At 39.8% G+C, this 24476-nt stretch overlaps 1 protein-coding gene across 4 annotated transcripts in view; it reads left to right on the top strand.

The window, feature by feature from the left end:
- The window catches only part of BIVM (basic, immunoglobulin-like variable motif containing), a 69829-nt gene that overhangs the window by 14624 nt on the left and 30729 nt on the right, over positions 1 to 24476 (top strand). For 2 of the 4 annotated variants that reach the window (XM_037024925.2, XM_037024926.2), the window contains exons 4-10: positions 522 to 617; positions 906 to 1010; positions 1191 to 1285; positions 9044 to 9176; positions 10510 to 10596; positions 12823 to 12919; positions 13721 to 22915. In XM_037024925.2, the coding sequence (XP_036880820.2) occupies positions 522 to 617; positions 906 to 1010; positions 1191 to 1285; positions 9044 to 9176; positions 10510 to 10596; positions 12823 to 12919; positions 13721 to 14014 (907 nt within the window). In that variant the 3' untranslated portion in view covers positions 14015 to 22915. Of the gene's footprint in view, positions 1 to 521; positions 618 to 905; positions 1011 to 1190; positions 1286 to 9043; positions 9177 to 10509; positions 10597 to 12822; positions 12920 to 13720; positions 22916 to 24091; positions 24268 to 24476 lie in introns of those variants that run through there. The other 2 variants (XM_017667661.3, XM_073212377.1) reach the window with 2 other exon arrangements.

The raw sequence follows: 24476 nt of genomic DNA, 5'->3' as shown, positions 1-24476 counted from the left end.
CACATGACTATTTGGAAAATTGGGCTAATTGCAACTAAATTGTGCCATCGGAGGATTTTATGTCACACTTAAAAGTTCTCTGCAGCAGTAGAACCATTATTCAATAGTGGCAATTTTTAGTTTTAGGAATCTCTCTGAGAAGTTGATACGTAGGGACAATGCTTTATTTCTCCAGTAGTTTTGAGTTTGTAAATAATCATGTATTCAAGGAACTTACTTAGGAGTTAACACTGACATTTCAGTAGTTGGTGTCTAAATTTATATATCATTAGTTTTTTTGCATTGGGTTTAGATAACAGCCACCCTAAATATTAGTCCTACTTAGCCATCTTTATTAATTTGGATGACTTCTTGTTATGGCATGTTTAATAGACAGAAAAATATTTTTAAGTGAATAAAGATCTTGTCTTAGTTGAAACGATCAGTTTTCATGTGAACACTTTTAGTTGCATGAGATTACATTTCTATTATGTATATTTTGTACTTACTCAAGTGAAGAAAAGGGTTTTTTCTTTCCTCAGGTACTGCATAAGCCGGCCACAATATAAGACTTCTTGTGGCATCTCCTCATTAATTTCTTGTTGGAATTTCTTGTATAGCACAATGGGAGCTGGAAAGTAAGTATGTCAATTTATTGGTATCCCCAAACTTTACATTCAAAAGTTATTTGGTGTTGCTCTTTTTATAATGGAAGACTTACAGGAATAGATTTTTTGTAAATTGAGAGAAAACTGCTGAATTTTGTCATCAGCCTTTTAGCTAAAAACATGCATGCATTATTTTTGATGAAATAAAATTTAAAAACATGACTAAAATTTTTTGCATATCAAACATGTTAACGTTGAAACAGGTTATATTTGTATAAAGTTTGAATTATAAAATGAAAGGCTGTGTTTCTTCCGTAGTCTCCCACCTGTTACCCAAGAAGAAGCTCTACATATTTTGGGTTTTCAACCCCCATTTGAAGATATTAGGTTTGGCCCTTTCACTGGAAATACAACACTTATGAGGTACGGAGCCCTTGCTTAGGGGCAATACCTTATATCTAGTTCTGCAAAATAATGATGCCATAGATGTGTGTTGGTAGTAAACCAACCCGTAGTAGACATGCCACACTTGGGCACTGCCTGAGTTTCTCTGCCATCTTTGTTATGAAACTGTCTCTGTGAGTAAATCTTCTTGTTTTTCAGGTGGTTTAGACAAATTAATGACCATTTTCATGTGAAAGGATGCTCATATGTTCTATATAAGCCTCATGGGAAGAATAAAACAGCTGGAGAAACTGGTAGGTAAACATATAGAAAATTTTTACACGCACACATGCTTTAGGATTCCTCTCAAAGGCTGGATAATTTGGGATATTATGTAAGCCCTAAACACAGTTTGCTAATTTTATATCTCCTTGTCCAAGGGAGAAATCCTAGTAGTAATCTATAGGGTACTTTTCAGCATACAGTTTAATATTTTTAGCTCTTGTCATCTTTGCATTTAGAACTTTTAGCACTTATAGGCTTGTCATAAACATGGTTTTAACACATTGTTTGTGTTGTTTGGGTCCATGGTGTGTCTGTGTGTGTGTGTGATTGTGCTAGTAAAACTCTTTCAGGAAGCAGCATGGAGGTTGCAGTTGCTCTCCCTAAAAGGCAATTCAACAATTTAGACTATTTGATAGTAGACCTGCATAATAATAGATGACAGTAGGACAGTGGCCTGAAAGTGACAGAGTTCTCTTATAGAACAGTTTTGGTTATAATAGTAATGGGATTGATCTTGATTGTTTTATTTATGTGCTAGTTAAATAATTTGCATTATTTGATATTTTTGCAATCATTGACTTTATAAATCAGAAACTTGTAAGGCAGTGTTATAGAAAAAACCATTCTGACACTCGTTAAAACAGTGAGGAAGACCTCATTTAAGGCTACTGTCATGGGTTATTGTAGTAGGGAAGAGAGGTTGGATCAACCCCAAATACAACAGAGACAGCTGGGCATTTATAGCTAAGTAGCAAAGCAATGGGGGTCAGTGGATAGAAAATTGTAAACAGGAGAACTCAACGGTAAGGAATTCTTGCTAAATTGGTCTGACAGACAGGCCAAGGGCTTAGACATCAAGGGTGAGGGATGAGGAACCTGCTCAGTTATCAAGGGATGGGGATTTTTTCTAAACTGAGTTAGCAGGATCCTTTCCGAAGCTGGACTCAGCAACAGTGGATACAACAGCCCAAGATAGAGGCCTAGAGGCTCAGAGGAGCCCAGCTAAACTTTGGTCAGTGAGAGAGTCTTTATCCACAGAGAAGGCATGTGGGTTAATGAGATGGTGGATTGAACTTTGAGTAGGACACCTGTCAGCTCTATTAAGTCGGTTTCCGGCCAGGCAGGCTTGGAGTTTGCATGTTGGTTTCTGCACATACCGGCTTTGTGACCATGAGCAGACATGTCACTTACTGGGACCAGGGTAGACCTTTGTCTTTCCATATGTGTACCTACCCCATTGGGTCACTGTGAAGTTAAAAGAAGATACGTTTTAATACACTTAGCCCCTGTGTCTCCTCCAATTCACGTGCTGAAATCCCAGCTGCCCATGTGATGGTACGAGGTGGTGGGGCCTTTGGGGAGAGATTAGGTCCTGAAGGTGGAGCCTCATGAATGGGCTTAGCCACCCCTACAGGAAGAGACACGAGACAGCTCGCTCCCTCCTCTCTCCCGGTCTGCTCCGTTGTGTGAGGGGTACGGCCGGCAGCTGGTGGATGCAGGTGTCAAACCGAGTCTGTATGATTTCAGATCTCACACCTTACATTTGCTGTTCTGTCCGTCCTGGTGTTGGCTTCTTTAAAGAGTCCTAGTGCACTTTAGAGCTATTATATTTACATATATATATGTATGTATATATACATATACATAATATTATTATATATCTATTACCTTTAAGAATTAGCATATATCATTTTCAAAAAAATTATGTATCTATAGAAACATTAGTTAACATTTTTTTTCCAAATTGCTTTCTCTCTTCTTAGCTCAAGGTTTTTGTTTGTTTGTTTTTTAGGTTGTTACATTGCTTCTTTTTAAAAAAGTATCTGCCAGGATGACTGTACTTGGCATCAGTGTTTTTGGAATGTCATTATCATCACGTCAGTGAGTTGGGGGCACTTGACTTTTTGTGAAAGAAAATACATAATTTGGCTGCCTTTATAAGACCTTTATTTTATTCCATGATCTTTATGTGTATTTTCACAAGATAAGGTCGACCTTTTTCTGGTCCAAAAGATTTTCACGGTCATTCTCCAGTTATTACAAAGTATAATAATGACTCTATTCATTAAAGGTCTTATAAAATGTATACCGATGGCCTTTGTGCCGTGTAGACTGAACACACAGCTGTTTGCTGGAGGCAAGCACATGAGGAGGCACGTCACGGCACTGCGGTGGGTGGTGTGAGTCAGCACCACCGTCCCGGGCCGGCCACCCTCCTCCGGGACAGCACACGTGTGACGTGCGACCTTCTGTGGCATCCATGCTCAATCATGGAATAAATATCAGTAAAGCTTACTTTCTTTTATGAATGTGACAATAAGCATAAGTAATAAATGTTCTAATATTTTGTATCTATTCCCAAACGAGTGTCCTAGGTAACCACTTGGATGTGTCTACACTAAAAATCATTAATCTTGAGCAGTGGTCAGCAAACCTTTTCTATAAATAGGGAAATAATCACAGAGAGTCTGTCACACGTATGTATTGTGTACAGTGGAGAGCTACAGTGACACATTTCTTAGGCTTGTGTCCCGAGACGGCTTTACAGGTGGGGCCCTGAGAGGCACCAGCCCAAGATTCATCATTTCTCTCATGTGCTTACCGATCATGAGAGGATTTCATCAGAGAAGTCCATGGTTTTTTGTTGTATTAGTATCAGTAGCATCATGATAGAACTAACTAACTAAATAAATATCTAAATAAATATCTTATAATGAATGTAATAACAAACACTAAATAAACCCTGGAGAGAGTTGATTTAGGAATCACTATTCTAGAATTTTAAAAGATTTTGTCCGAATGTCCTATCCAAATTTAAGATTTTATGCCGTAATTTTATTAGACATTCTCATTTGCAGATCTTTGAGGATCTGTGCTTCATTCATTTTATGGCCCTACAGATTTTTTTACCTATACATTTAAGCTTCCTCCACATACATCAGGTCTTTCTCATTTGAGGAATGGAATAAGCTGTCTATTCCCTGCGTTCCCTCAGCCCCTTTTTGGAAGGAGGGGAGTGGCAGTTACTGTAATTCCTTCAAATGAGTTTTAATAATATATTTTCCTAGTTTTATTCCCAGTTTCATTTTCCCTATTAGAGTTCTTGACTCCTATTTCTTTTTTGATGTGTATTTCTTGAAGGGTAACCAGTCTGCCTCCCCTCTTGGAATTTTCTCGTCCTCCTTCAGTGGTCGGGGGCCTGTGCAAACCCTGCTGGGCTGCCAAGGCTTTCCTTGCTACTCTAGGCTCTAATCCTTGTACCCCCAGAGTCCTGATGGTTGGCACCTGTCGTTTGGCATTTGGCACGCGCTGCCTTTTATTATGTTTCATCTTTTTAATGTGTCTGTCCAGCTCCCTGACTGTAGGGTCTGCCCTCAGTAGCTCTTTGATTCTGTAAATGGTGCTCGTGACCTTACACACGTCTCCCTAGAACTTCTGATTCTAATCAGAGGGGTGAGCAGGATGTGAGTCAAGCAAAAGGCTCTTCTGTCCCCTCTCACGTTGAAGGAGTTGAGAGACTGGCCTTTCTTACTAGTCTCTGGGATGTGTGGTCATGAAAACCATCATCACCTATTGCTGTGCTTTTGGAAAATACTCTGAAATGTCTCTTTGTGTTTAAATTTGTTTTTAAGGATGGTTAGGCCTGTTTTCCACAATGCTTTAAGCTTCCCTGGGGGCCTGGGCTTCTTGGCCCTCAGCTCCCCCGTGCTTGCTGACATCTCATTTCCAGTGGCCCCGGTAAATGTAAGCTGAGCTCACTCGAGGAATACAAATCAATACAGGGATTTGATGAAATTCACAGATTTAACTGTTACTATGAGTGTTTTTTCCAGAGATGTCATTACCACAGAAGTTTATGCAAGTTGTCAACACTAATTCAATATGTTGGTTCACTTACTATTTATTTTTTATTAATGCCATTGCTATTATTATTATTACCAGATTATTCAGGTAACTTCAAAGTTGGTTTACTTAGCTACCAACATTTATGACAAGGAAGTCTAGATTCACCTTTCTTTAATCAGATAGATGGAAAACTATGCTAATGTTCATATAGTTCATTTTGATTCTTCTAGTAGGTATATTGTAGCTCATTATTTTTGCTAAACAGAGAATAGCTACCTCTGCCCTTTACCAGCATAACTCACATACATGCTACTGTGGCCACTTGTACCAGCATCCCCCGGTGCCTCAGCACCTCTCAGGTGCACTGTGTGTTACTACTCTGTTTTCCTCCTCCACCGGTTTCTCCAGTTCATGACAGACACAAGACCAGATAAATCTTTTTAATGTGCAGTGCTAATAGATCCTTTCTACTTGAGAAGCTCTCTAGTGCTTGCTTAAAATGGAAACCTCAAAGCCAATGCTGTCCTACGTGTACTAGTTGGGTTTGAAAGATGTCAAGGGATAAGAGTTTTGCAGTTTTTCTGGATTACAGAATGTGGTTCTTGTTTTTTTGAAGGTGTAAACAAATTCTAGTAAGGTCTAGAATTCTCATAGTCCTCTATAGATGATCAGGCTCTACAGAACAAACTCAAACTAAAAAAGTCAAAGAATATTGAAATGTTGATTTGTTACTTTGCAGTGAGAAGTATAACCAAAGCCACCAGCATTCTCCTGCCAGCTGCTCACGGCAGCGTAGCAGTAACTCCTCCTCACAGTAGGTCTGGGTGACTAACGAGCTCACGCTAGTTGTTTCCTCTCCTTTCTCTGCACCCTACAGATCATGGCCCTGCATTTGGGAGTGGTTGCTTTGTCACTTAAGTATCAGACTTTTTTAGATCTACTCTGGTGTAGACTGGACATCGTTCTGAAGTTAGCCTCCATCAGTAACCCATTTATTTTTTTCTCCTAGCTAGAACTACTTTCTTGGGTGATGACCTTAATGTATTAAATGCTGTATTTACTTTCATTTCAGAGGGTGATCTCTTTCTGACCTTGTCCTGAAATTCTGGGGGTGTCCTACGGTAGGCCTCTGTATACTAACTGTCGTACCCTATATTCTAATCCAGACCACCTGCCGCTCCCTGGTTACGTCCCTCCCCTCCAGTGATTCTGTTTTCTCCTCATGCACTTTCCTCCGTCTGGATTGTTGAAATCCTGCCACTCCGTTAAGTTCTGTCTTGAATGCCACCCTTCTTTCTTGATTGCTCAGACCTGACGTGCTCTTCCTCATTTGAATAATATCCCTTTTTGGTGGCCCCATCTTATTCCACTCTCTGTTATAATTACTTGTTCGATCTTCTCTACGAGGGCAGCTCAAGGTTCTGTGAATCCCTTGTGTTGTATTTCCCTCTGGTTCCTGATGTAGTTAGTAGTTGCTCATAAGCTGCTTACTGAACTGAGCAAAATGAAATTATCCTCTTAACTCTAGACCAACTCTCAAAATGGGGACGCTGGGCCAACATGAGCATCACCTGGTAACTTGTTAAGACGTGCAGATGCCTGGTCCCCAGGCCAGCTCCTGGGTCAGGTGCTGCGGAGGCTACCAGCAATCTCTTGTTTCACAAACCCTGCGTGTTCAAGTGTGAGAACCACTGCCGTGGTCTCTCCAAAGAGGTGCCTTTGTCAAGACATTGGTTTTTCATTGATGGAAAAGTCGGTGATTTTCAAATAGCGCCCAGCTGAGCCCTGGGAATTCTATGGCAGTGCCTCAGGGATGGCGGGGGTGACAAGTGGGCATCGAATTCCCTACCTCCTTTGGCCCCAGCATCTCTGCTTTTATCCTTTCCTACTAGGCTGCCATGTAAACTTCCCTTGCAGGAGGGTTCCATGTCCTCAAAAGGCTTGATGGTTACAGATCTAAATTAGAGGTGGTCAGCCTATTTTGTAAATGACGTTTGACTGAACACGGCCATGTCCCTGGCTTACACGTCGCCTGTGGCTGCTTTTCCGCTCCAGTGCTAGACCTGAGGAGCACGAGTAGCACCCATGGCCCTCAAGCCTCAAATATTTTCTGTCTGGCCATTTAAGGAAAAGTTTGCTAAGCCCTAACCTAAATCAATCGGAACGTTATGTGCCTCAAGGTAAGGAGAAAAAACATTACCAGAGTAGCCCTAAGCCCACAAACATTACCCCGTACAAGCAAAACCACCTCATGTCTTCTAGAAAACTAGGACACGGACTTTTGCCACAGACTGAATTATGTGAATATCAACGAGAGCAATCTTTCTTACCTATCTCGTTTGCCCCTGAAATCCTGAATATATTTCAGGACATTAATTACTATTCAAAGTCACATTAAAGAAGGCAGCTATTTTATAACAAAAAACCTTTGACTTAAAGGAGGAAAGTGTGACATCCTTAAGATTTCTGTTAAAAAGTTATTTAAAAATTCTCACCAAAATTTTTAGTTATTTGGGTAAACCTTTTCTTTGGCATTTTCACAATTTTGAAAAGATTCCAAGAGTTTTTCCTAAATCTATTAAGTGTAAACATCTCTTATAATCATTGCATTTATTAGTAGTATAAATCCATACTGTCCTGGAATCTATCTACAATCAGGTTCAGCTCTGAAATGACATATTGCCCGCTTCTGAATTTCATTCTTATAATTCTTCATTCAGAGCTGCCCTTGGGTGTCAGTTTTGAAATTGTTAGGGAACTCAATCAAATACTGCAGAAAGATTTATTTATCATTTGTCATTATAAATAGAGATTTTAGCAGAAAAGATCACATTGTAGTAGTGTAGATGTGCGCTGGTAGTAAGCCATGAAGTAAAAATGTCTGGGGAAGTTCTGGGCAAAACCTTGGAGAAAGAATTTAAGCCAGAAATGTTACTGTGTCTCTGGAGCTCATAAACTGCATGTGTCTGTGGACGCTGGGTGGGGGCTGCCTCCTGTCTCTGCTCCAGCCACTGACCCGGTCTTCTTAGTGGTCTTCACCTTTTTCAGTGGCCAGAAAATCAATCAGACAAACCGTGAACTACAAGCTTTCATCTGCTTCAACTATTTTTAGGATCTCAGTTTTAATGGGCTGTTTGTTCATGAGTGATTTAGTTTCTTCCTGGAGATGCAAGTTAGTGAAATCTGAGGTAATGGCCTTAAGAACTGAGTGCTGGTAATACTTTTGAAATCAGTTGACAACTAATATAGCTGTGGGAAATAGTAGCAGCTGTTCTAAGTGGTTATACGTGGTACTACCAGCCTGTCTGTAGAGAGGTTCTGACTGCATCACTTGGCTTGTGAAAACTGTCCCTCTAGTCTGGGTAACTTTGCCAGAAAGCTTAAAGTGTGTGTTGGGGAAATGTTTACATTTTCCTACAAGGAGCTGTGCAAGATGATCTCCGAGGTATGAGAAGAACATGTTAGCATGTCAGCATTTTAATCTAATTTCAAAATTCCCACTTTTGTTTATCTTCTATAAAGGCACATTAGCACAGTCATACTATGTACATAGTCTATCAACAGGAATGCTTATAATGGATATGCTTATTCAGAAATTTCTAGCCATAGATGTGCATAGCCAGAGAAGTTGAGACCATTGTTGTATACACTAGGTATTAGGATTTATATGGTAATTAAGTTTTGTAGATCAGTATGTGTATTATTCGGTTTTGGTGAGGAAGGACATATTTCAGTTCTTTAGTTTGCTATTCAGTTTATCTGAATTTCATTCTAAAGGGTAAAACTGAAAATAAGTCCATTAATATTTTTTTATACCAGTAGCTTTTCATTTTTCCCATAATATCAATGTGCTCTAAGTAATGTCTTTTCTGTCTGTGGTCCTTAGTCGTTTGTGTAAAGCATTCTGGTCCCTCAGTGTGTGTGTTTTTTATTTTTTGTAGCTTCTGGCGCCTTGGCGAAGTTAACTCATGGATTGAAAGATGAATCACTGGCTTATATCTATCATTGCCAAAATCATTATTTTTGCCCAATTGGCTTTGAAGCAACCCCTGTTAAAGCTAATAAAGCATTCAGGTAAGCATTTCCATATTTTATGTGGATCCTTCTCCAGGAAAATGTGTTGTAGAAGGTGTTTAAGAACTATTCAGTCACTTAGAAATTGGAAGACTTGGCTATTTTCCTTCTTCACATCAAGTTCTAGACTGTTCTTTAAACATCGTAGCTTATATTTTGCAGAAGTTTGATTCATTGTGCTTTCACATTATGCACTTAGATATTGCTGTTCAGCATCATGAGAAGCAGAAGATTTTTGAAAAATCACTCTTAGGTTTATTATAAAACAGTTGTCAAGGATTTTACCTGTTATGTCTCCCAGTCCTCATCCAGTGTCCCACCTGGAAAATGAATTATGGACTCTTATGTCAAAAATTGTCCCAACTGAGTACATTAAGAAGCATCTTCTTTTGTCATGGTGCAGAACATGGGATTGTCAGTGTCCCCACTCTCTCTGTCCCAGGCTGGCCATGTCGGTGACTGAGGAGCAAGGGGCTGTGCCGCTCCTTCAGTGAGGGCCGAAAGTCGGGCAGGGAGCGGGGCTTGGCCATCGGGGGATGCGATGGGTTCCTTGAGGCTGGAGGCCGTGTGGCCTGAGTCCCACTCAAGGCAAGGGGGAGGAGGCTGAGGAGATCCTGAGATGGGACCCTGAGACCGAGAGGACCAGGAAGCTGGGCACCATATTTCTGTGAGTGAGGAGCAAGAGGAAACTGCCTGGTGTCTCCAGATCCTGCAGCACTTTGCTCATCTCTCCGGCGGTGAGACCTACTGTGTCTCTTGTCTGATTTTACCCTACAACCTCAGCAACCACCGACATCGATGAGATGTCAGACTCGGAGCAGTGCTCCCACGCCATACCCTTCGGGGCGCCTTTCTGCCTGCCTGAGCCTCACCTGACACTCTTGTGCACCTGCAAATCCCGCTCTGGACCAACTCCAGTTCGGATTTCCAGGGGCGGGCTCTGGGTGTCCGTTTGTTTAAAAGTTTCTTTGCTGCTTTAGGGTTTTTAGGATTTCTTTTGAAACTTTTTGAATATGTGGTGAAAGGAGAGGAGTAGCTGAAGAGTACTGGTAGCATGCCAGGACTTCTTTCTAGATGCTCAGAGGTGGTATGTTTCAACTTTTTTAGCCCTAGCTATTGTAATGGGGGTCAAGACCTAAGCTTAATTTATACTGTTTCTTCAGTGGTCTTAAGAAATTTGCTAAAGCCTAAACTCCAGTATCTACTCTAGCATTAATGAATGCAGTCTTTGAGTAAACTTTAATATATCTTTTATTAACATATAGTTGAAGCAGAGTTTTCAAGGGAGCAAATGGCCTTCATTAAGCTTACTATGAATGCAATTTATATTTAGCAGGGGTCCGTTCTTGCCACAAGAAGTAGAATATTGGATCCTAATTGGAGAGTCAAGTAGAAAACATCCTGCTATTCACTGTAAAAAGTATGTTTTTCCCATTTTTTTTCCTTTAATTTAGTAAGAGCTACATAATGTGAAGTGCTCAGATCTCAGTTGTCTAATGAATATGCCCTGTGTAGTCACTGCCCCCACCCAGACATGGGGCACTCTCATCACGGAAAGCACCTTCTTGTGCCTGTCAATCCCTGGAGACAACCTCAAATCTCATTTCTGTCACTATAAACTGTCTCTGCTTGTTCTTGAGATACATGTAAACGGAATTATACAGTGTTCTTTCACACCTGGCTTCTGTGGTTTAAGTAACATTTGTGAGATTCATCCACTTTGTCATGTGTATCAGTAGTTATGTCTTTTTTTATTGCTGAGTAGTATTAAGTTGTATCAGTTCTCCACAGTTTGTTATCCATTGTCCTATTGATGAACGTTTGGATTGTTTTGAGTTTGGTCTGTTGTGACTAAAACCATTAAGAACATTGATGTACATGTCTTTAAACTTTTTAAAATACGGCTTTATTGAGTTATAATTCACATACCATAGTGTTCACCCTTTAAAAATGTGTTATTCAGTGGATTTTAGTGTATTCATGGAATTGATCAATCAGTACTAATTCCAGAATGTTTTCATCATTCCTGAAGAAACCCTGTACCCATTAGCAGTCACTCCCCCTTCCCACTTTGCCCCGCCCCTGGCAACCGCGTAATTGCTACCTGTATTGGTTTGCCCAAAAGGGACATTTCATATAAATGGAATCAGACACCATGTGGCCTTTTGTATCTGGCTTTTTTCAATTAGAATAATGTTTTCAACATTCATCCATGTTGTGCATGGACCAGAACTTCATTCCCTTATATGGCCAAACAGTTTTCTGTTGTGTGGATATGCCAGCTTGTGCTGTGCAAGTCTTTTGAGGACACATTTTATGTTTTCTTTCTGTTGGATAGATACTAGGAGTGGAACTGTTGATTTATAGGGTAGGTGTGTGTTTAAGATACTAGGAGAAAGTTCTTCAGTGTGGTTGTTTTTTACATTCCCACCAGCAGTGTAGGAAAGTCTAGTTGTTCTTTACGTCTTCACCAGTATTTGATATTGTTACTCCTTTTTTAAAAATAAATTTAAAATTAAATCTTAAATTTAAATTAAAAAAATTTTCCCAACTTTAGGTATAATTAACAAATAAAATTGTATATATTTAAAGTGTGCAACATGCTGATTTGATATATACATTGTGAAATGATTACCACAATTAAGTGTTAACATACCCATCAGCTCCAATAGTTATGTTTATGTGTGTGTGTGTGTTTGTGTGGTGAGAACACTTAAGATACACTGTCTTAGCAAATTTCAAGTATACAGTACTATATTACTATGGGCACCAAGCTGTACAAATCCCTGAGAGTGGTGTGTTTTTTGATGTTATTGTAAATTGATTTTTAAATTTTTTTCATTTTTAAACTTAATTTATTTTCTAGTTTTACTGAGAAATAATGTATATATATCATTGCATAAGTTGATTTGCATATATTGTGAAATGATTTCCGTGATAGGTTAACATCCATCATGTCATATAGATACAATAAAAAGAAAAAAAATTATCCTTTTTGTGACGAGAACTCTAGGGTCTACCCTCTCAACAACTTGCTTGTGTATCATACAGCAGTGTTAGATGTAGTTGTCATGTTGTAGTTACATCCCTCCTGCTTATTTATGTTATAACCAGAAGTTTGTACCTTTTAACCAACTTCCTTTAAAAAAAATCTCATATCCCAATTATTTTCTGGCAGTGCACAAACAAAAAGTTTATTTTTATATAGGCTTTTGAATATTGCATCTTTATCAAATTTACTTATTAATCCTACTAATAGTTTTTCAATACAAAGCAATTTATAATTGCTTTGGATATTCTGCAGAATCATGTCTGTGAATAAAGACATGTCAACCTTTAAATCTTTTGAAACCTTGATTCTAATTAAAAAGGGAATATGGAATGTTTCCTCTCTAGCCTGCAGGATGTCATCTAACAGGTTGATACATACATATTTTATAGTAAAAGTAACCATTTTTTACACTGACATAGCAATAGCTGGATAAATAGAATTTTCATAAAACAAGAATTTATTAAAGTTTAGTAGGTGGAACAATCCTAAGAGAATTATTGCCATGGTAATAGTGTAGCAAATTGCTCATGAAAAGAGTTCTAAATATTTTCTATTTAAAGAAGATTGTTCTTTATCTTTCCTTCTTAACTATAGATGGGCAGATATTGTTACTGATCTAAACACACAAAATCCAGAGTATCTAGATATCCGGCACTTAGAGAGGGGGCTGCAGTATCGAAAAACAAAGAAGGTAAGAACAGCATTGCATTTGAAGGTATTTCCCAACTGGCCAAAATGCAGTATTTTACTCAGCACTATTTAGGTTGTAAAAAACAGAAACCCAATTAAGACCATCTTAGAAAAGCGTAAATTACTTTAAGGACACAGGTATCTGTAACATGAAAGGGCAACGGGAATAGCCTGGACTCATAAGAGGCTAGTGCCAGGTTAAAAAAATGTTAGCAGGGGCCATGTAGCTAGTCTGTTTCATTCTTTTGGGAATTATGTTGTTCTTATCTCTCTTTTTGTGTAATATTTTACTTCCTGAGGATCATCATCCTTCCAGTTTTTGTCTCCTTTCAGATGAACAGTCTAGACTGAAACTGGCTGCCTTAGGTCTAGTTCCATAGTCTTGGCCAGCTTGGTGTTCACTCCTGAGCCGAATTGACTGTGGCCATGGGGCAGAGCTGTGTGTACAAAAGGCTGCTGGGGGCAGTTCTCAGGGAAAGGTAGACCTGAGAGAATCCTACTAACATGTGAACAATGTATAGGAGAGAGGTGGAGGGCTGATCTTGGCGTTTGCAGACGGAAGGTCATAGTGGGTGTGAGTGGTGGTGGTGGGGGAGGAGTTTTGGCTTCTGGGTGCATTGTTACATTTTTGTAAAGACAGCTGGTCAGAAAAGATGCAGGATAATGTGATCCGATGATGTCTGATAGGATTAAGTACTGTTTTGAGGCAGGTGAAGGGAGAAAAATAAGGGAATTCATAGAATCCATATTACAGTAAAATTAATTTCTTATCATTTTCTTAACCCCCCTTTTTTCTTCTCAGGTTGGGGGAAATTTGCATTGCATCATAGCATTCCAGAGACTTAACTGGCAAAGATTTGGCCTTTGGAACTTTCCATTTGGAAACATTAGGCAAGAATCACAACCTCCAGCACATGTGCAGGGCATTGCCAAGTCCGAGAGTGAAGACAATATCTCCCAGAAGCATCGAGGGCGTCTGGGCCGGTCTTTCAGTGCTAGTTTCCATCAAGACTCATCATGGAAAAAGATGTCCAGTATCCATGAGAGAAGGAACAGTGGCTACCAGGGTTACAGTGATTATGATGGGAATGATTGACTGTGCTGGTAACGAACAATCTGTGTTATACACACCACTGGCCTACACAGCCCTGCATTAAGACGTAGAAGATTTTATTAAGTCTGCATTAAATAGGAACAGAGCTTGTGGTAAAAAACAACCTTGCAATTCTCCAGTAAATAATCTTGTATATGATTATGATGGGTGGTTTCAGATATAGAAAAAGATAAGCACAGATTACTGACCTTTTTAAAGTTAAAGGTATATAAACATTTTGGACAATTTCACAAAATCCAATAAAGTTACATATAAACCAATACAAACAATAGCATCACAATGTGAAACACTTAAGCATGAAATGATTCCTTATGACTTGATCCTCAGACGTTCCTTACAGATAGTTTTATTCCTAAGCTCAAGATGTAAGGCATCATTTGCCTTTAAAAATAATTGGGGATGTTCATTTATTCTTTCTCTCATGGCTAAAGCTCATTTATTTAGTGAGTCTAGGAATTCTTGTAAGCGGTATCTTGGCCTGCTTGACGGACAGTCTCAGGATTCTCAGTATAGGAGGCAAAAGGGAAAAGACTAAAGAATCTGATCTATTGGTGCAAATGTTTGACTTAGTGCTTTGATTCGGGATATTGCTAACTTTCTTGGCTTGGTATTCTACTCTCCAATATTGACAAGACCGTTAGGTCTTGAAAGATTTCTGTAAGTCTGCAATAAGTCATGTCTTAGGGACAGAGTAAAAGAACAAGTGGTACCCAAAGTTTCTGTATCCAAACTAACCTGTGAAATGAGATCTGATATTTGACTGGTCCCTCAGGATGGAGTCATATGTTGTTAAGATGCGTTAGGAATGCCACGTCCCTCAGAGGGCAGCTATCCATATTCCAAACTCTGAGCTGTTTCCTTTTTAAAACCATATAGAAAATTGGCTGTTTGTGTTGAGTGTTAAATAGTTCAGAAAGTGTGGACTTCATTTGTTGAGCTCCTCTGTAATTGCTTTCAGTTTTTCTTCTGCTGCCAACCTGTGACTCACAAACAACTGGCATCTCTGTTCTTTCATTTCAGGGACTGTTCCAGGACTCAAATCAGTAACTTGATTATTACAAGGTGCTGAATATGTTGGTAACCATATTGCAATACACCTCAAGGAGAGGGTTCAGATTTTTATTTTTAAAATATTTTCAGTTTCTTCTCTTGAATTTTATATCCATTTTTCCACTCAGACATGCCTGGCCTACAGAAGGGGATATATATTATGAAATGGCCATTTTTCTGTAGAGATATTTTGCTTGAAATGCAAAAGACTGAAAGAGATTTGTAGGTTGTTGATTTTGTTACTTCACACGGGAACTTTTAAGAAGTCTTCATCAAATAAAATTTTGTTTTCTACTTTTAATAATGTGTATGTTTTGCACCTTTGTTTTAGGTAGAGAGTACTCATGAATTCTGTTTGAAGTACATAACAATCCTGCCTAAGTAGTGTGTTATAAGAAACCATCTCACATCTGACTTTTATAATCAGTGAAACTATATGCATTATGATGACTATAATTTTAGATTTCTGTAAGACTATAATAAGAAGCAGAAATGAATTCTTATGTTAGCTTGAACCAAATGAAGTTGTCCTTGTAGGTCAAACATGGTTTGAGTATCAGCAATTTCGTTGAGTTCAACCACATAGTTCAGTGAAGAAGGTAGGAAGAGACAAGAGGAAAGGAGGTAAATACAGGATTAAAAATAAAGAATACATGAGACCTAGGAAAGGAGAGAAAGTTTATGCAGACTAGTTATTGGCCATAAACAATTTTTATAAGCCTTGATATAGATGGCCATTTAATAACTTGGCTTAAAGTTTGGCAGTTATTAAGAGCACACTGAAGTTTACAGAGACTAATTTCCCAGAAACTAACAAATTACTGCACACTTATCTTTCAAGATTAGTAACATTCCTGTCATGTTTAATTTCTTAGCTCTTCTTAGGAGTCTCTATAGAAGCACTGAAGGTTCAAATACTGGTTCTGAACTTACTAGCTGTATCACTTTGTGCAAGTGAACATTAATTTTTCTGCACTAATTTCCTCATTGGTCAAATGGGGATAATAGTATCTATTTTATAATTTGTTTTGAAGAGTAAGTTAATGCATGTCAAGCGTTTAGAACAGTGCTTTGTAGATAGGAGCTACTACTTAAATGCTTATTACTCCCAAAGATATGTATTTTACTGTTCAGAATCTTGATAGAGCCTTTTAAACAGCATCCAAAGGAACCAATTCCTTGTAAATCACAGATAAACTCCTTAGTTGCTGTTCCTTCAAAGCAGTGTTTTGTATTCAAGAAACGTTGCACTGGTTTTAAAATGCACTTATAGTACTCAAATGTCCACACTGACTCTTTGTTTTATCCAGTTCTAAGGTTATAAAAAATGTTCATTTAAGACAGGTCCTGAAACTGACCTTTTGCCCATTACTGTGTTCCATCATTAGCCAGGCTGGTCCAACAGCTATTAACACTTCCCAACATGCCTTCTAGACCCTGGAGGAGCTCAGACACGGTGTTCTAGGATCCATCACATTCTGAACCTTAATTTTACCCATAGTGTTTTCTCCCTCAGTCACAAAGTAATTTGAGCACCATCCTGATTTAGGTGTTTCATGTCAAATCACGCTTCTCAGAGTAACCCAGAGGTGATGGCATCTCCACTTCATTCATGGACTCTCACTGGTGAACGAACTTGCTTAGAATCATAGGGTATCTTAGTTTGCTAGGGCTACTGTGACAAAATACCACAGACTGGGGGCTTCAACAATGGAAGTTGATTTTCTCACAGTTCTGCAAGCTAGACGTCCAAGATCAAGGTGTGACAGGTTTGGTTTCTCCTTTTCTCACATACAGCTGCCTTTTCACTGTGTCCTCCTCACATGGTCTGTCGTCTGTGTATGCATCCCTGGTGTCAGTCCAAATTTCCTCTTACTAGGACAAGTCTCGATTCACCCTCAAGGCTTTCACTTAATCACCTTTTAAAAGGCTTTATCTCCAAATACAGTCACATTCTAAGGTATTGGGGATTAAACATTAATTTTGGAGGGGCACACAATTCAACCTATTAACACAGGTTTATTGTATGGCTTCGATGGGATCTTGGCTGGCTGCCTCTCCAGGAAACCCTTGTTAAGCAAGGGGCAGGAGAGCTTTAGACTGGAGACTCAAAGAGGTCATTTAAGCAGTATTTATGGAATCCTTGCCCAGTGCCAGGAGTGGGGGATATAATAGTCAACAAAACAGTTCTGGGCTCCAGTAAGTTTACAGTCTACCACAGGGGATGGGGATGAGGGAGACAAAAATCGAACATCGTACTCATCTCCATAAAATACAACTAAGAATGTCTGGAGGAAATACAAAAAAGCACTTTGTCAGATTTATCCCTGCCTGATAAGACTATTGGATAGCGACTGGGTCAACTAACTAAACATGGCTATTGTGAACCATCTGTTTGGGCACAGAAATGGTTTTGCTAAAGACCAGTTTTTGATATAGCTTTGTCATAAAGCTATATGTGAATAAAGGGCTTCTTTAACACAGCTACTCTCTCACTTAACCTTTTCAGTGAGTTTGACTTTGGTTTCAATAGTTCAAATTTTTATCAGTATGTACAGTTACACTCATTTATAAATTTACTAGTGGTTAATACTTTGCACAAATCCTCTGATCCTAGCTAAAATAATCTGACGATTGGTTTTAGGCCCAGTTTACAGATGAAGAAACGTTAAGTTCTGTGCAAAAATGTTACGTGAGCAATGCTAAACACTGGAACGCGGACTGGAGCTGAGGTCTTGGCCTGTCTGGTTTCTTGTCATTTCAGACCTACAAGCGGTGGAATCCTAAACTTGAGATGCCTAAGAAAAGCGAACCTCTGTTTCAAGGCTTTAACTTTTGCTCCTTTGTAGTTACTACAAGCTGTCAAATAGCGTACTTACTAATTTAAAAACACCAACACAACGCCTGCCTTTTGGTTGTTTTACGTGTAAAACAATATTGACGGTTTTCACAACTGGCGGCCAGCGGGATGAAAACGATATTCAATCAACGCGTGGAATATTGTCTCTTCCGCAAGTCCACGCCGCGTATCGCTTTAACGTTAACGCGACAAAAATGCCAGCGTGGATGAAGCACGAGACTATCACACAAGCACGACGCTGAACCGCCCCCCCCACTTCCGCGATGCATCGGCGCAGCCAATAGACGTCACGCGGGGAGGCGAGACTTCCGCCTTGCGCGTCGTATTAGACAGAAGCCGGGAGGCCTCTTTTCTCTTGGGCGCCTACTCGGGCCGATTGGCTGGGTGGGCGGGTGTCTCCTTGCTGTTTGTCGCCCCTGCGCTGTCCCCTCATCCCGGTCTTGGCGTTAAGAGGGCAAACGTTCGGGCCAAAGCGCTGGGCGAGACGAGGGGCAAGTCCTCCCCGCTGCCGGCCATTCGCTGTCCTTTCTTCCGGGAGGCAGGCAGCCGCTGGAAGTGCCCGTCTCGCTGGCTGCTGCTTTCCCTGGACGACCGCGAGCTCTTCGTTATTTTCCGTCTTTCCTGTGCGGGAGCAGGGGACGCTCTTCCCGCGCTCCGGGTACCCGCCTCATGGGTGTGCAGGGGCTCTGGAAGCTGCTGGAGTGCTCCGGGCGGCCGGTCAGCCCGGAGGCGCTGGAGGGGAAGGTCCTCGCCGTGGGTATCCTTACCGCGCCGTCGGGGCTGGGCGGGCGGCGATGCGCCAGCATTGCACCCACTGTCGGCCGCGCTCGGGGCGGAGAGGGTGTTGGTAGAATGACGCTCTCGCCCAGAGGCGCCGTGGAGGCCCCCCTCGCGGCGTCTGCCAAGCGTGTCCTTCCCCCCCCTTTGCGGTCATAGCACTCGGGGTCAGAGTCCCAGTTTCGTCACTTACGGGCAGTGCTTTGACGTCTTTGTGCTTTAATTCTCTCATTTGGAGAATGGAGGTGATAATAGTATCCACCCACAGGGGGGGTATGAAATAAAGGGATTATTTCCATGAAAAAATGTTAGAATAGTGACTGGCACCGTTTCTATTTTAAAGCTTGAAAGAATCCCGGCTCGGAAGAGAAAATGAAGTGGGTTTCCTACCGGCAGTTTTGCCTGCTGTCCCGAGGCTTGCCCCATTTATGATAGAGAGGAAGGATATTGTGGACAGGTGTTTGACCTTAAAAAAAAAAGTGACTTTTATTAATTTTTCTTACGATATTTGGAGTAGGAAATTTATATGGTACACCGCTGAAAAGATTTCAAAAGGTATGCAGTAAATTGTTTTCCTTCCAGCCCTTATGATGGAGGTTTTTTTAAATTTTAGTATCATTAATGAACAATTACTTGAGTACCATTATGGTTACTAGACTCCCCCCATTATCAAGTCCCCACCACACACCCCATTACAGTCACTGTCCATCAGCGTAGGAAGATGCTATAGAATCACTCTGTTGTTTATACTGCCTGCCCCGTGCCCCCCACCGCCGCTTTTCCCCCTTATCCATCCCTTCCCACCCATCCTCCCCAGTCCCTTTCTCTTTGGTAACTGTTAGTCCATTATTGGGTTCTGTGAATCTGCTGCTATTTTGACCCTTCCTTCAGTTTTTGCTTTGTTCTTATACTCCACAGATGAGTGAAATCATTTAATACTTATCTTTTGACACCTTATTTCACTGAGCATAATACCCTCTAGCTCCATCCATGTTGTTGCAAATGGTAGGATTTGTTTTCTCTTATGGCTGAATAATATTCCATTGCATATATGTACCACATCTTTATCCATTCGTCTACTGATGGACACTTAGGTTGCTTCCATTTCTTGGCTATTGTAAATAGTGCTGTGATAAACATAGAGGTGTGTATGTATGTCTTTTACAAACTGGGCTCTTGCCTTCTTAGGGTAAATTCCTAGGTTATGAAGGACTTTTAAAGGAGTGTTTGCATGTTTGGCTGGTTTTGTTTGTGTCTTCGTAATTAAATGTTTTTCTTCATTGTAAAGACATGTGAATACTGTTTCTGAAATCTTGATCTTTTAATCTATTAAACAGTCTTATTATTTTTTGAGTGTCTGTTCTGTTCCAGAAGCTGGTGCTACCTTTCACCAGTTCCCTAAATGGGAACGTATGAGCTTACGAGCTCATGGGCTAGGTGGAGAAGAGCCTTGTAAATAATTGCTGTCAGGTGGTAAATGCAGTGTTAAGAGTATGTGGTAATTTAGTGAAAGTAGCCCCTGACCGAGGAGCCAATATTCTTTAGTATAGAGAAAGCTTATGCATAATGGAACATTGATAATTTTTATAAATAAAGATGATAAAGATTATTATTATTTTCAATGTGAATAATCTTGAAGTACATCTAATGAATTTAGGCTCAGTGTAAAGTTTTTACGCAGGTTTACCTTCTGGAAGGAAAGGGAAAGGTTTTTTTTTTTTTTAAAACATGTGTGCTATTGCTGCCCTCTAGGGGTTCCTCAAATCACTGCTTTCCAAAGACCGCCACAGAACTATGAATGAAAGCCCAATTTTAGTGACAGAAACCCTTAAAACTTCAGCAAAGATGTCATTTTTATGTTGCAACCCCTATGAAGAATTAATAATTTTCAAAGTCATGGAAATGTCATGTGAAGTTCAGCATTCTAGTTTTTTAGGAAGTTGTCCAGAGTAAGGAATGTAAAGCATTTCATTTATATTCTCTGTTTTTAGATGACTCAGAAGCTCTTTTGGGATACGAATTTAGTTCAGTGGATTTATTAGGTATTTTTTAAAGAAGGAATAATTTAAGGAGGACAGCCAAAGATGTTGCAGTTTAAATGATAACCTCATAATATATGTATATACATATATGTAAAAGGATGGGAATTCAAATTCAACTAACCAAAATATATTCAGATATTTTGTTTTGTTAGTGGAGAAATCACCCATGATATACAAGGTTCATAATTTACTCTTGGATCCCTAAAATAAATTTTTTGGCCTTTTTACCATGGAGCTGAGTGTCATATTTATTTGTGTAATGTAAATGCGTGTGCCAAATAATAAAGAATAGTTTAACTTTTATCTCTTATGGACTTTAACATTTATAAAATGCAATTAAGTGTGTTAGCAAAATGTTATACTCTCTTGAGGCTGTGCCTGTTAATTGGGATTAATTATATTTTAAGTTACCTAACAATAGGACTAAAGTAATTTATTTTGGTTTCAAAATGTTATTGGTCCTTTGGATCTTAGCTGTACAATGATGTTTGACTTTGCTGCAGATTTAACTTTTACAGCCCTGGGATACATTTAATACTGCCTTTTATGCACTTACTGAAATTGGACAAGTCAAATTATACAAATATTTCAGATTGCCTAATTTTATATATTTATTCTTTAAGAATTTCTAGCTGGACTCTCAGCCCTAGCTGATAACTGGCACTGCCTGTGATTAATTTTCAGAAAAGACCCATCTCAGTCTATGATTCAGAATGATTAGGCATACTATGTTTAGTAATCTATTTCAAAAGCTTATCAGTTGCCAAGGATAGAAGAGTTGAGAGCCACTGATTTGAAGTCAGCTTTCTGATTGCTTTTAAAATGTAAAGTAAAGCTAAGTTGAATCCTATATAACAATGTAGCAATCAGAAGAAAGCCAAGCACAAATATTTGCCTGATACAATATGGAGTTGAGTCCACACCAAATCCTACTTCCAACATGGATCCTCTCTCCGACCACTTCTGGTCTCCCTCACCACCTGCTTTCACTCGGGCTTTTGCAACTAGGTTTAGAACTGGTTTCTGTATAGTGTGTTGCTCACACGTCCACTTAGGTGGTCCCTAAGTGATGTCCTAGACACTGTACCCACACCACGACTGTTGCTCCCCTGCTGTGCCCCGCCACAGTGGCCTTAGGCGGAAGCTGCTTCTGTCCTGGGGCATTTGAGTTTGCTGTGCCCCTTGCCTCACTGTTAACACCTTGCTGCTGCTGTTCATTCAGCTCTCCATTACTTCTTCAGATGGGCCTTCTGTAACTAAAGAACCCTTGACCCGAAATCACTCTGTTGTCCTTTTACTTTGCTCTATTTACTTTTTTCTTAGCACTTTCCAACAACCTAATGGATTATATGTCTATTACCTGATTTTTAAAAAAATTGCCATCCTCTTCATTAGAATGCAGCCTTTTTTGGGGATGGGGACCATGTCTGTTGTTTGCTCTTCTGTGTCAAGATCTTGGTATCTCCGATATGCCTGACACAGAGTAGCGCTCAAATATAGGAAGGAATATAATAACAGCTTGCTTTTCACTAGTTATTTTCTTACATGGTGTTTATTAATTGTTGATGGGCCTAATTTTTTATAGTACTAAGTTAGGTAATGTAATTCATTTAAGGATTTAATTTCAGCTCATATAATTGCAGATATTTGTTCCTCCTATGTGCCCTGGGAAAAGGAGAGCAGTGCACAAAAATGTGCTCTAGACGAGTCACGGGGCTCTCAGTCTGGTTTTTCCGTCTGCAAGACTGGAAACCCCGTAAGGACAAACCCTTTGTTTTGTTCAGTGCTATATATTCGCCATGGGATTTCTACCACATAATAAGCAATACGTTTTTGAATAGGAGTGAATAATAACTGGAGGACTTTTTCTGGACTGAGCAAGTGACCTACAGACTGAGACCTCAGAGGAGGAGATAACCAGGCTAGGAGAGGGAGACACTCAGGCGGCTGAAGGAGCATGTGAGACCCTGGGGCAGGCAGGGTTTGAGAGATGACCAGTAGCTTGAATCGAGAGGACAAATGAACAGAGGCCAGATCATTCTGGGCATCACAGGCCATGGGAGGAAGCTCTGGAAGGCGGTGGGAAGCCTTCAGAGGCTTTTCACTAAAAATATGTTGGTGAAACCTAATACACACTTTCAAGGTAGATGAAAAGGTAGAATTGATCAAATCTGGTAATGGTTGGGTGAGGAGAGTACATGGGGTGTCGCTGAGTTCTGGGTGAGTGAGAGTGACCTGCTCGGAAACAACTCTGGGAAAGACACGGAATTCAGTTTTGATAATGTTCCATTTGAGATGTCTGTAAGGTATGAGGTAGAGAGGTCCACGAAGCCACCCAGTCGGGGTCAGGAGGGAGCCCTGGGGCGGGGCACGCGGTGGGGTAGGGGATGCCCAGGTAGCGTGGGTAGCTAGCGTGGGTAGCTAGCGCAGGCGAGAGCAGAGGAGAGGGCCTGAGCGCCACCGCTGCTGACGTCGGCACTGTGATGGTGAGTTAGCGGGGCCGGAAAGCCAGCATTGCCCTGTCCCACTGTCTTATGGACAAATAGGAAATGACTGGATCAGCCTATTATAGAAATAAGCCCTTTTTAGAAGAGACATTTAAAAATAAAACTCCAAGAAGAAAACATAAATTACTATCACAGCAGAGAAAGCTATTCTTAGTATTGTGCCATCTGAGCGCTGTTTTTATGTGTAACAAATCACATGTATTATAAAATGGAGTTGTACATTCCATAGTTTTATTTTGTGACTATTTGCCTTGCTACTGTATATGCTTCTGTGGCTTCCATTTTTAAGGGCTCCTTGGTATTCCAGCAAATCATATTCTAATATATCATTTAGTTGAAAAAAAAGACCCATTGGGAAACTTTTAAATGGTTTTTCATATTTTCATTTATAAACATTCCTTTAAGTAACTTTTTCTGTAAATCAGTGATGATTTCCTGAGGATAAATATCTGAAAGTGGCTTTCTTAAGTAAAATTGAAGGCAAGTTTGAAAAGCTTTTAAAGAAGAGTTGCACTGATATACTAAAATTCTGTAGAGATCATTAGCTTTTCTTTTAAAGAAGCAATTCTTTGCAAGTAGACTTTTTAAAGGACACAGCTGTCTGTAAGATTTTAAAATTCAATATGTGAACATTGGTAACAAGGGCTGAAATAGAGTTAATTGATTTTAGGTAGATTCCATCAGGGCAAAAGCTTCTTCAATTTTAAATGAATTGATACGAGTGCTTAGTTTCAGTGTTTGGATGGTATCAGTTATTAGGAAATTAAAATTGTGAGCATGAGGGCAGAAATTCCAAGATGATTTCCGTTAACAATTCTCCCAGATATTAGCATTTGGTTAAACCAAGCCCTTAAAGGAGTCCGGGATCGCCATGGGAACTCAATAGAAAATGCTCATCTTCTCACCTTGTTTCATCGGCTCTGCAAACTCTTATTTTTTCGAATTCGTCCTATATTTGTGTTTGATGGGGATTCCCCACTACTGAAGAAACAGACTTTGGTAAGAGTCTTCTATTTTGTTTTTTTTCTGCATTCTTAGAAAGAAAGAAAAGTTCACATGAGATCTTAATTTTCTCTTTAGAATTTTTGAAACCAGGACTTCTTTTGACATATATCTAATTAATTTCAACTAGAAAAAGAATTAACATGAACACATAATCACTTTTTCTTTTATAAAAGGTTTATTTTTGAGAGTACATAACAGGTGCA

This window comes from Manis javanica, chromosome 9 (genome assembly GCF_040802235.1).
Source record: "Manis javanica isolate MJ-LG chromosome 9, MJ_LKY, whole genome shotgun sequence".
Classification (NCBI taxonomy): domain Eukaryota; kingdom Metazoa; phylum Chordata; class Mammalia; order Pholidota; family Manidae; genus Manis; species Manis javanica.
The sequence above is the reverse complement of the archived record's forward strand: the minus strand, read 5'-3'. Positions and strand labels throughout refer to the sequence as shown.